This window comes from Perca fluviatilis, chromosome 9 (assembly GCF_010015445.1).
Source record: "Perca fluviatilis chromosome 9, GENO_Pfluv_1.0, whole genome shotgun sequence".
In the NCBI taxonomy this organism is placed as follows: Eukaryota; Metazoa; Chordata; class Actinopteri; order Perciformes; family Percidae; genus Perca; species Perca fluviatilis.
In genome coordinates this window covers 39,985,195-39,997,075 of record NC_053120.1, presented here as the reverse complement: position 1 = coordinate 39,997,075, position 11,881 = coordinate 39,985,195, and the positions used below count along the sequence as shown (strand labels likewise).

General features: G+C 44.1%; 1 protein-coding gene across 2 annotated transcripts in view; it reads left to right on the top strand.

The window, feature by feature from the left end:
* The first annotated feature begins 22 nt into the window (after positions 1–22).
* Positions 23–11,881, top strand: part of jade3 (jade family PHD finger 3) — a 12,578-nt gene continuing 719 nt past the window's right edge. The window contains exons 1-11 of one of the 2 annotated variants that reach the window (XM_039811264.1): positions 23–232; positions 3,797–3,856; positions 3,950–4,032; positions 4,120–4,277; positions 4,831–5,021; positions 5,203–5,414; positions 7,040–7,207; positions 7,325–7,441; positions 8,585–9,043; positions 10,277–10,394; positions 10,515–11,881. The exon at positions 10,515–11,881 is cut by the window's right edge and continues 719 nt beyond it. In XM_039811264.1, coding sequence (XP_039667198.1) covers positions 3,808–3,856; positions 3,950–4,032; positions 4,120–4,277; positions 4,831–5,021; positions 5,203–5,414; positions 7,040–7,207; positions 7,325–7,441; positions 8,585–9,043; positions 10,277–10,394; positions 10,515–11,338 — 2,379 coding nt within the window. In that variant the 5' untranslated portion in view covers positions 23–232; positions 3,797–3,807 and the 3' untranslated portion in view covers positions 11,339–11,881. Of the gene's footprint in view, positions 233–759; positions 829–3,796; positions 3,857–3,949; positions 4,033–4,119; positions 4,278–4,830; positions 5,022–5,202; positions 5,415–7,039; positions 7,208–7,324; positions 7,442–8,584; positions 9,044–10,276; positions 10,395–10,514 lie in introns of those variants that run through there. The other variant, XM_039811263.1, reaches the window with a different exon arrangement.

Genomic DNA, 11,881 nt, shown 5'->3' with positions numbered 1-11,881 from the left:
AAGCGGCGGGGTTTAGGACCCGGCGGGAGGCGTGGTACAATAGAGCTGTTGTGCCTGCCGTGGTGGTGGACAGATTGCAACCAACCCTGGAGATTCCCACTGACTGTGGAGGGATACAAAATTCCCAAATTGAATCTATAGCTAGAACAAGAGCCTCTGTTTTTGTTGGTGAATGTTTTGTCTGGACTCAGATGTGGTTGGAATAAAGCGGATAGCAGCGCGTGGACTGAAGGTAAGATGGGGTGGGAATGTGAACAATATGCTCGTGTGTTCAGTGGGGCTCAATGTGCCAGGATTTGCCCTGGATGGTTTATCCAGGCCACGGGGCCTGCTCTTTTTTAGCTTTCTTCTTTCTGCTTCTTTACAACATTAATGTTAGCGACTACTAAGTAAACGTATTTTTGACTTTTCCCTGTTTACTACTTTGAATAATGAACCCAGTTGAGCTGTATGAATATTCGTCTTAATGGCTCTAGGAAGTGACATCTTTGCACGATGGTGGCGCCCATGTTTGATATCTCCACAGCCTGCGGTGCAGCCTGCTAGCCGCTGCAGGCCTGCCTGTGTGCGTGTGTTTGGCGCCAACAACGCTCTTTGGGCAGGGCAGGCACTTGGTTGTTACGGTTTTAAATTTCTAAAAGCCCACAGTCTATTTGTAGCTCAGTCTACTCACAGTTAGCACCCAAACATAAGTACATTTACAACGATGCAATATGCGAGGAAATAAATGTAAACAATGCGGAATTTAGTCATTGTTTCCTGTTCCCCAGAAACCTTACAGTGTGATGTCATATCCGTGCACATTCATACCCTGCAGCCCCCCCGTAGGTTCGTACACTGTATGTGTGTGTGTGTGTGGGTAGGTAGCATTAAATTGGCTTTATATTTTTCTCGTTGTGCTGACCTCTGGTGACTGACTCTAGTCTAGGCCATATCCTTTAGTGGAGCTGGAGTTGTCTGTTCACAACCTGTAATGTATCCACATTAACATTAGCAGCAGTATTAGTCAGGCTTGTGGGGTATACGTGCAGTTTAGTGTCCCAAATTCCCTATGGTAGATTCTGTGTGCATTTTAGTGTCCCAAATTCCCCATACAATGTCCTTAATTATGAAATGCTAAACCACCTGTTTAACAGGTGTTTGGGTTAGTGTTAGGGCAACCTGTCTCAAATAAATAACCCTCATCATTTGGGACACTAAACTGCACGTATACCGGCTGGTTGTGGTCTATTTTCTGTCTGCAGCAACACTGTCTGTTAACCTTTCATGCAGTTTTCTCCCACAAGACTACTTGTTGGATGTAGTAGATGGTAAATCATCCCACACTCACTTTTTCCATGTTTGCAGTCTGACAAAAACTTCCCACCCTCTACTCATTGTGCAAAATGCCAAACAGTATCATATTGAAGAGAGTACGATAATAATACTATGCATACGTTTTCATTATCGATTATTTTTTTAGTTTAGGCACATCTTCCAACAGTCCAAAACCAAAGATATTTAGTTTATAATTAGTGCTGGGCAATATATTTATTGTATTGATATATGGGGCTAGATATCGTCTTAAATTTTGGATATCGTAATATGACACAAGTGTTTTTGTTTTGTTTTCCTGGTTTTAAAGGCTGCATTACAGTAAACGGATGTCATTTTCTGAACTTACCAGACTTACTAGCTATTTTATTAATTCCCTTTACCCACTTAGTCATTGTTTCCATATTATTAGTGTTTATTTATCAAAACTCTCATTGTGTCGTGGCTAGGATAGCTCAGTTGGTAGAGCGGGCGCACATATACAGAGGTTCATTACTCGACGCAGAAGGTCCAGGCTTCGAGTCTGACCTGGGACAATTTCCTGCATGTCTTACACCTCTCTCTCCCCCTTTCATTGCTTTCCTACCATTAAAGGTGGAAATGCCCAAACAATAATCTTAAAAAAAAAATAATAGCCAACCCTACAATATCGCTGCAATATTTACATTGATGTATTTGGTTAAAAATGTGCTAAAAATATAATTTATAATTGTATAAAACGGAGAAAAGTACCAAATCCACACATTTGACATGCTGGAACCAGTACTACATGTCTGGCATTTTTGCTTTTAAATTAATCGATAATCTAAAGAGCTGCCAATTAATTTTCTGTCAGTCAACTGGCCTAATCGCTTCATTGCTAGAGTACTTTAAATGCACAAAAAGAATGAGGAAAAGAAAGTCATGCATTTGTATATAGAACTGACAACACTGAATGGAAACACAGGGATTATAGTAACAATATATGTTTATCTTGATCCAGTTAGAATTGTAGCTTTATCTTTTAACAGACCAAACACATTATTCATCATTTATCCTCTGTTTATGCATCACTCTTGAGTAACTGAACGCACAAAGTTAGCTGCGTTCAGAGATGGAAACACTCGTGTCAGTAACAGATGCCAGGCGTTTTGAGTGGAGCTGCAACAGGCTCTGCTGTGGAGGTGAACAAGGCACACTGTGGTGTGTTTTGTGTTGTGCGATTTTAACTTAAAAACAGTTAGTCAAGAAACATCCTGGAGTGACTGATGATGGTCAAGTTGTGATATAAAAGTTTCATTGTGATTTACTGAGGTGTTAGACAAGGTTTGCATGGATCCAACCCATCCACAGTCAGTGGTGTTCAAGCCGCTCCCTTTCTGGTCATAGATATAGATACCCTAACGCCAGAACCAACCGAGCAAAAAAACTCATTCATTCCCATGGCAATAACTCAATTAAATAAGATGTGGGGAGGGGTCTGACTGGAGGAGGAATATATGTGAAGTACTGTGCAGTAGTTTAATGTATTTATAACATTAGGCCTGTTAGGGAATTGCAACATACTCCTTTTTACTGTATTATATTTATTGATGTGTGCATGTTATGTGTTAGATAAATAGTGCTGTAGATGTCTGGTTCAATGTTTGTGTTGTGGATTATGAGTCAATATGCCTGTACTGTACAACAAATTGCCTCTCTGGGACATTCAAGTTTTCTAAGTTATTGTGATCACACTGAATTATGTCTATGACCCCAGTTTGGACATTGTAACTACTACAAACTGCCTGTGCCATTTTTCAGGCAGTTGGCATTAGTGTATTTTTCTTACACTATAGCACAGAGTGGAACTGGCTTGATGCTTTTCCCCTACTACCCCTCCTGCCCTCATGGGGAATGTGAGGCATGTCCTGTCTGTTGAAACAGCGTACTGTATTTGCAGCTACTCTGGCTTTGAGTCCCTCAGTATTTTAATGAGTCGTCCCAGTAGTTCGGTAGGCTAAAGGCACACACACTGTGAACCTGTAGTGTCTGCCTGCTCTGTTTCCCTTCACTTTAAACTGTCAAAAATGTTAATGCAAAAACAAAATCAGAAAAATGAGCTTCTCATATTGCACTAATGCCAAACAATGATTCTGTCATCTAAATAATGTTTTTATAATCATTTACCGATACCATTAATAGTAGGTCAATATACTGGTCCTGGATATTGCACAGTAATGTCTCTGGCCAACCATAATATTTAGTAAAAGCAGACCCAACAAAAATTTTTTTACACCTTTTTATATTTTGCTTGTTGGGTTGAAGTGGTTAAGAGTTTCTCAGAGGAATCTACTAATATGCTTTTCGTTTTGAAATGTATGTTGAGTAACTATCTTCTGAGTGCACACTGTTGCTTTATAGCTCACTGGTCCAGTGAAAAAGATCTTTCAAAAGTTGCATGCAAACACTCTTAATTCCCTAATTTGCATGTTTTCTCTGTGTGTTCTGTCCTCTTCCTCAGGATGTTACAGGATGAAACGTCTCAGGTCCTCAAGCAGCAGCGACAGTTCTGACAATGAGAGTGAGTCATCGGTCTAGAGGACCCCATACCATAAAATCAGGGCTATTAAATCCCCCTGCTGCTCTTTTATTCACACTATCTTCCTTTATTTAGGTCCCTCTACCTCGTTCTGCTTCTCCAACAAGTATGGCGGCAAACCTGAAACCCCCGCCTCCAACCCGAAGAAACCGGCTGAAGTAAGTGTCCATCCTTGCTCTGTGCTGAGTGTTGTTAAACGGGAGGAGCGGTGTCTGACTGACTGTGTGCCACGGCCTCTCCCGCAGGTGTTCAGAAAAGACCTGATCAGTGCCATGAAGCTGCCTGACTCCCACCATGTGTCCCCAGAGGACTACTACCTGCTGGCAGACACCTGGAAGCAGGAGTGGGAGAAGGGAGTCCAGGTCCCGGCGAGTCCAGACACCATCCCAGAGCCGTCAGTCAGGTAACTCGGTCTCATTCCCACAGGTCTGACTGTGGACAAAGCAGTCTAAATGTGCTACTAGGGCTGCACGATATGAGGAAAATAGTTGATACCGTTGTTGACTATCTCAATAACGATAACACTTGTGATAAATAAACAGATATCAAATTGACTCCGTTCTGCATTTCTGCTGCTTTCAGTATTCTGCTAACATACAACAAATTGCTTGTTGAATTTAAAACAAATGAAAGGAAATCATTTCAAACATTCTTTTATGGAACAAGTTGAACATTGAATTGAACACAAAAGGTACCACTGAAAAAAAGAATAACCGTTACATTTCAAAGTGAAGTTTTCCACTGATATTTTCTTTCAACTAACAAAAAATCTCTGAGTGTCTTTTGCAATATTTCGCAGCCTTTCGCAATATGGTTTTTGCGCTAGTTGATATCGCAATTATGATAGAAAAACGATATATTGTTCAGTCCTGTGTGCTACTACAACTTGATACACCAAATGAATCAGTCCGAGCTTTGCAGCGCTGACAGGTTTTGATCGTGTCTTCTGTGTTTAGAGTTATTGTGGAGAAGCCCAAGGAGGTGCTTTACACCCACCCGAGGAAGTACATCCAGTGCTCGGGCCAGGAGTCAACAGAACCAGGTTATGTCAACATCAAAGAGCTGGCAGAGGCCATGTGTCGCTACGATCTGGACGACATGGACCTTTACTGGCTGCATGCACTCAACAGAGAGCTGGACCGCATGGGTAAGCATCAGGATCAGGGGATACTCCACCATAAAATTGACACTGTGCTGTTTGTTGGACAGTTAAGTCAGTATCTACGAACATGGACATCTGTCTCTGTACGCTGGACATTAGAGAATTAAGATTTGGACTGCTGAGATTTCTCTGACCATGTGGGGTTTCATCCTCGTTTGTCTTCCAGGAGAGGAGCCCATAGACGAGCTGACAATGGAGCGCACAATGGAGGCCCTGGAGAGTCAGTGCTATGACAACATGAACCACGCCATTGAGACGGTGGAAGGCCTGGGGATTGAATACGACGAGGACGTTATCTGCGACGTGTGCCGCTCCCCCGACAGTGAAGAAGGGAACGACATGGTGTTCTGTGACAAGTGCAACATCTGTGTGCATCAGGTAAACACGAGTGTATCATACAGGCGACATGTCTGCTAGTATTCAAATCTAAACATTTGAATAGATCTTTTTTTAAGGAAGGAATTGTGAGCAGAACACAATTTTGTGCCTGAGTTTGGTGCAATTTCCATAAACCCCATGTTGGGGTATGATGAGACAAAGGGAAAGCTTACACAACGTCAGGTCATTTATAGGTCACAGGTCAGGGGACAAGAAATAGTCAGCCATGCTCTAATAACCAAACCTGATCATGTATAATTATGTTTGTTTCTCTAAAGATTCAGGGAGTCTAGGCAGCTGCATGATAAGGGAATGTTTTGTCTCAGGACTGTCTCCTTTTGGAGGTCAGTGGGCCTGCCACACTTTAGCATACTTCTGAGGGGGGGGGAGGGGAGAGAGAGAGGGAGAGGGAGGGAGGGAGAGAGAGAGAGAGAGAGAGAGAGAGAGAGAGAGATCTAGGCTTTAGCATCTGTGTTTATGGCGCCTACAATATCTTAGTTTACCTTAAAGGTTCACCTAACTTAAGGCCTCCAGCATAAGTTTAAATACACCTTCAGGAAGACAGGAACTTCAGAGAGTTGGGACAGCACGACACGATAACACATCGTGGTTAAACTGTACGGTCTGCTTAATTGTCCCCTCAATTGAGTGTTCATTAAATGCTTCTGTGTAAAGGTGCCGAAACACACGGCCGATTATCGGCCGTTGGACAGTCTGGTGAGGTCAGTGACTCGAATCTGTTCGGTGTGTCCCGTGCCGTCGGCGTTCATTTTGGCCGACCTGACATGTTCAGTCGGCGGCAGGGCAGTCGGGACTCACCCGGAAATGGCGAGCGGAACGAGGTGACTAGAGTCTCTCAAAATCTGACGAAAATCTTTTAAACTGACCTTTGTGAGCTGAAATGAAGACAGATTCAGGAACTGCACGGCCTATTTCTCGCTTAAAATGTTTTCAGAAACACGTTTCGGTGAACTATTTTAGTACAATATGAGATCGTATTCTGAACGGCCACCATGACAGTCTGGCTTTGAATTTCTGGAGAAAACAAACCCATGTGATGCGTTCGTCCAATCAGCTGCCGGTTTTCATTTCTTGGGCAACAATACAGATTAGCGCCGCCTGCTGTTATAGAGATGTATTACGTCTCGTCTTTTTGGTCTGTTCTGTGGCACTTTTTGGACCAACACGGGGAGACTGATCATTTTGACTGGCTTTTCTGTCAACGGTCGGCCGTCTGGTCAAGCAGCTTTAGTCATCAAGGTCTCCCAAACCTTTTTCACGCGGATGTGAATCATGTGTCATGTGGAATGAGTTGTGCTGCTCCTGAGTTTTTCTTTAACACTGAGCACTTGATTTTAAGATGCACATTTGACTATTTCTCCTAAACCCAATAAGTGTTTGGTGTTTACAAGTGAATGTTGCCACTGACTAGTCATTTTTTGTGTGTAGCTTGCTGTCTCGAAGTTTGTTTTCCAAAGCGAAGGGATTTTGAGAATAGCAACACAAACTGAGCGGAAGGTGAGGGACATCCTGGATATGTACGTCTGTTGATCCAGACCACACACTGACTAGTTCAAAGTAGCACATCAGTCACAAAATACTCCAACCTGCTGTTCTCTCCACAGGCCTGTTACGGAATAGTCAAAGTGCCTGTTGGAAACTGGCTGTGTAGGACGTGTGTCCTCGGCATCGACCCGCAGTGCCTTCTGTGTCCTCAGAAGGGTGGTGCCATGAAGGCTACACGAGCAGGCACCAAGTGGGCACATGTGAGCTGTGCCCTGTGGATACCAGAGGTAAATAAACAAACACTTCTCCTCCTCTTCCTCTGCGCTGCTCTTGGCCTCTTTATATTGTTCTACAGTAAGTGTTAGATAACCTCTCACCATGCCGTACGTTTTCCTCTGCTGTAGGTGAGCATTGCTTGTCCCGAGAGAATGGAGCCCATCACCAAAGTGTCCCACATCCCACCCAGCCGCTGGTCTCTCATCTGCAGTCTGTGTAAATGGAAGACCGGTGCTTGTATCCAGGTGAGTTCAGATCCTTTTCTTTTGTGCCACGTCACGTTTGCAACGAACAATAAGTACATTGAAGCAATCGTGGGGCATTTTGGGAAATACGCTTATTTGCTTTCTTGCCAAGAGTTAGATGAAATATCAAGCTACAGCCAGCAGCTAGTTAGCTTAGCATAAAGATTGGAAATAGGGGCAGTCTGGTTGTCTCTGCGCCTGGCCAAGACCACCCTGTAAACTGTTGGTTTTTGTACAGATTAAACACACCAGATACAGTATAATAAAATGGGAATGGGAAAGCTAAGAGGTGTTGGCTGGCTGATGTTGTTCCCTTTGGACAAGCAGGCTAGCTGTTTCCCTTTGTTTCAAGTCTTTGTGTTAAGCTAACTGATTGCTTACTGTAGCTTCATATTTAGTGTACAGTTACAACAGTGTTATCAATCTTCAGTCTGTTATCTCAACAAGTATATTACCCAAAATGACTATTCTTACCCTGGTTGACACCAGACCCTTCTCAGTTGTAACTGAGAAGGGTCTGGGGAAGGCTCATTCACAGCCCATTTCCAAAGGGGCGTCACCAACGGACGCCGCTCAAATGCCTCTGGGCGCAATTGGATAGTCCTTCAACCAATCAGACCAATGATCTGGGTGACGTAGCAGCGACGGCGGCATCAACGGGTTGCTGCGCTTCGGTGGCAGCCATGTTGAATGTAAACAAAAAGCTGCTCGCCGTCGCTGCGCTATCGTCATCGTGTAAAGCCCGCCTCAACGGCTGTGATTGGTGCCTCGATTTGGAAAAATTGGAAATGGGCTCTTGGCCAGACAGACTTTTTTGCCGGAAGTTTGTCAGGGTTTTCCCAGGCTAACTATTTCTCAAAGGTGCTTTGTAAATTCAACAAGATGACAAATAACCATTATACGTACCTTTTATTAGCTTTCTCTTTCTTACTAAGATATTTCCTGAGGAATTCCACACAACCATCCAGTCAGTAACCAAATTATGAAACAAATCATGTAAAGTCAAGTTACTGGGTAACAAGTTTCTGCAAAATATGTAAATTCTTAAATCCTACGTTTACTGTGATATTGTTATCCACAGTAGTTGGGTTCTAGTCCATGTACACATATTAACCTGCTCCCCCCCCTCCTCCTCCCTCTCAGTGCTCGGTAAAGAACTGCACCACTCCTTTCCACGTGACCTGCGCCTTTGAGCACAGCCTGGAGATGAAGACCATCCTGGATGAAGGTGACGAAGTCAAGTTCAAGTCTTACTGCCTCAAGCACAGCCAGTCTAAAACTGGGGAGGCAGGACTGAGCCCAGCCCGCTCCAAACCCCCCGCGGAGGCGGAGAAGGTGGGCCAGCGGGCCCAGAGACTGCAGGAGCTGGAGGAGGAGTTCTACACTCTGATCCAGCCGGAGGAGCTGGCCCGGGCCCTTGGGCTTTCCACGCACCTGGTGGACTTCATCTCTCAGTACTGGAAGCTGAAGAGGAGAGCTAACTATAACAAAGCTCTGCTGCCCCCTAAAGAGGAGGAGGAGAACCTGGTGCTGCAGCCGCAGGAGCACAGCATCCACACACGCATGCGGATGTTCATGCACCTGCGCCAGGATTTGGAGAGGGTGGGTGTTTTTTATTTTTTTTTATACACGCTAGTGTAATAATCTTTAGTGTTGAGTCATGGTATTTCTGGGTACACAGCATTATGCTCAGTATATTCAGTATTTGTTAACCTAAATGTATTCACTTTATATATTGCTTAATGGACATTCTTTATAAGGAGCCAGACAGTTTATATAGGCCTATATACTCAGAATTCACATTATTTTAGTGAACTTACTCTGGTCGTTAATGAACACTGTATCAATGTCAATTTCAGTATAGCACATTTTATATTGTAATATATTGTTATTCATAATATTAACATGTCCATCTCAGTAATCTCCCATGATCCAGTGTGCACATAACACAAACCTAAGACACTGCAAGTGTTTTAGGTCTGGTTTGGGAAGTTACTGAATTTCCTGAGCTGGTCTTATAAAATCAACATACATTAGTGAGTAAGTGTTCACCTTCAGTGTTTTTTGTTTTTCATTGTTTTACCACATGGAATTGCTGTTAATGCACATCTGCAGCAGGCTCTGGAGGACGTGGAGGTAGAGAGTAAAATGGATGCAAAAATTAAAGAGAGATCCTGGCTGCAGTCTGCAACAGAGCTGCCACTTTAGAAAAGATTTATTTTCCAACAAGACAACAACACAAAACATAAAGCCAATGCGAAACACAAATGGCTTCAACACTATCTTAATGTCCTGGGTCAGACCTCAAGCCAATGCAGAATTTGTGACAGGACTTGTGACAGAAATGCTGGTCAGTTTCCTAAAGCCCAAGGTGACGTCTTGTCAGTCCAAAACCGCAAAATATTTGGTGTTTTAATCATAAAAGGCATTATTTAAATAGTTGCAGATTAATTTTCTGTCAAATGATTTCAGCTCCTGTTTTATATGGATACATAACTTAGGTCAGTTTATTAAGATTGTTTTCTTTAACATGTCTTTCTTAAAATATATCACAATAAAAACATTTTATTATTTATCTTGGTAAGTGTCAGAAAACTTAACTAATCAACTGTGATACAAAGTTGTAAAACAATCAAATCTGTGTCCACGTGGTGAATGCTTTTATAAGCACTGTACATGCAGAATATTTATGACCTAACATAGCCTGGCCAGTCATTAATATTGCCAGGTCAGTGTAGTCTTAAAGGTAGCAGCGAGCAGAAAAGAGCTTTACAGACATAATACAATTCAAACATGTAGTGCTTGTGTTTAATGGACAGTTTTGTCATTGTGCAGGTGAGGAATTTGTGTTACATGGTGAGTCGGCGGGAGAAGCTGAAGGTGTTGCAGAGCAAAGCCCAGGAGCAGATGTTCAACTTGCATGTGAAGCTCTTGAACCAGGAGATCTCTGCTGGTGAGTCATCTGTTGTGCTTCAGCTTGCCAGTCATTTGCTTCTTTTTTTTGGCCAATATTTTGTTGGGTTATTTGAATCCTAGCATATAGAGTCTTGAACATGTCTTTCTTTGTCGTCAGGTCTTCCTACTTCATCGCCAGTGGAGAGTATGCTGTTTCGGCCTCCTCCAAGGATAACTCTGAAGCTGAAAATGCCCAAATCCTCAAGTCTTGGAAATGGAAATTCCAGCTCCAAATCTGGTAATGGGCCGCTCTGCCCGGACAATAGTGGCAATGTTTCTGAACTTGTAGGTGAAGGGCTGGGTCAAGGGAAGCCTCAGCTGCACGGCCGCGGCCGGAGAGAGGAGCGCTCCAACGGACGGCTGTCTGCCTCGAGCCACTCGCGCAGCCCAGCGCTGCCTGTAAAACCCACTGGCAAACCTTCAGCCCTGCACGCTGCGCTCCACGGCCACTCATCCAACAGTAACGGAAAACTGGACCAAGACCGGGCGTGCGTGGCTAAATCTAACGGCCTCTTAGAGAAGTTTGTGGCTCAGAAGGACAGTTCTTGCCAGACGCCCAGTGACCAGGATGCTTCAAATCAGGCTTTGGACAAGAACAGCTTTCGCAAGTCTGCTATGGAGCACTTTGGCAGGTCCTTCAAAGAGGCGACCATTAACTTGGTACGGACCACAGAGGGCCTGCGGGCCTCCGACAAACTGTCCCGAAAGGGCTCAGCCAAGGAGAGACTATGGGCTAAGCCCATGACTGAACACAAAGTGAAAAGCGCCAGGTCGTACCAGGACAGCGACGGATACTGTCCCGACCTGGAGCTCAGTGACTCGGAGCCAGAGGCCAAAGGGAGGCACAGGCAGCCGGCTGGTCTGCCTCAGCCAGGTGCTCCAAGGAAAGGGGTCAGTCGTGGGAAACAGTCGCTGGGCTCCAGGCACCCCATAAAAAGGTGACAGCTGTTTTATTTACACCGCTCACTTCCGCCGTTCTCTCCTGACCTTGTGTCTTCCCAAGTGCCAGGCGGTCTCTGTGAACATGTCTCTACCAGGGACCAGACCGAGACCCAGCACTAATGGTGCTGTATACATAGTAGATGCAGAAGATGCATGAAGGGTGCTGTGGTCCAGAACATCACCCAGTGGGATTCATGAAGAAGCGTAGCCCCGTGTCATGGTACGTGTCCACTGACAAGCGTCAATTCCACGCTACCCATTCATTGTCCATGTGAGCAGCCACGCAATGCATTCTGGTAGCGTCGCGGCAACTTTGCATAAAGTGGAGGCCCAGGCTACTTTATGCAAATCAGGGGCATCCAGTTCCACTCGCTGCCTATTGAAAACTCATGAAAATCATTTAAAACTGACTGTTGTCGATCTAAAATGAAGACTGATTCAGCAACTGCATAGTGTATTTTTTTCTGCATAAAATGTTTTAAGAAACACATTTCGGTGAACTATTTTCGTAAAATAAGGGAAAGTTTCTAAACGAGCGCCATG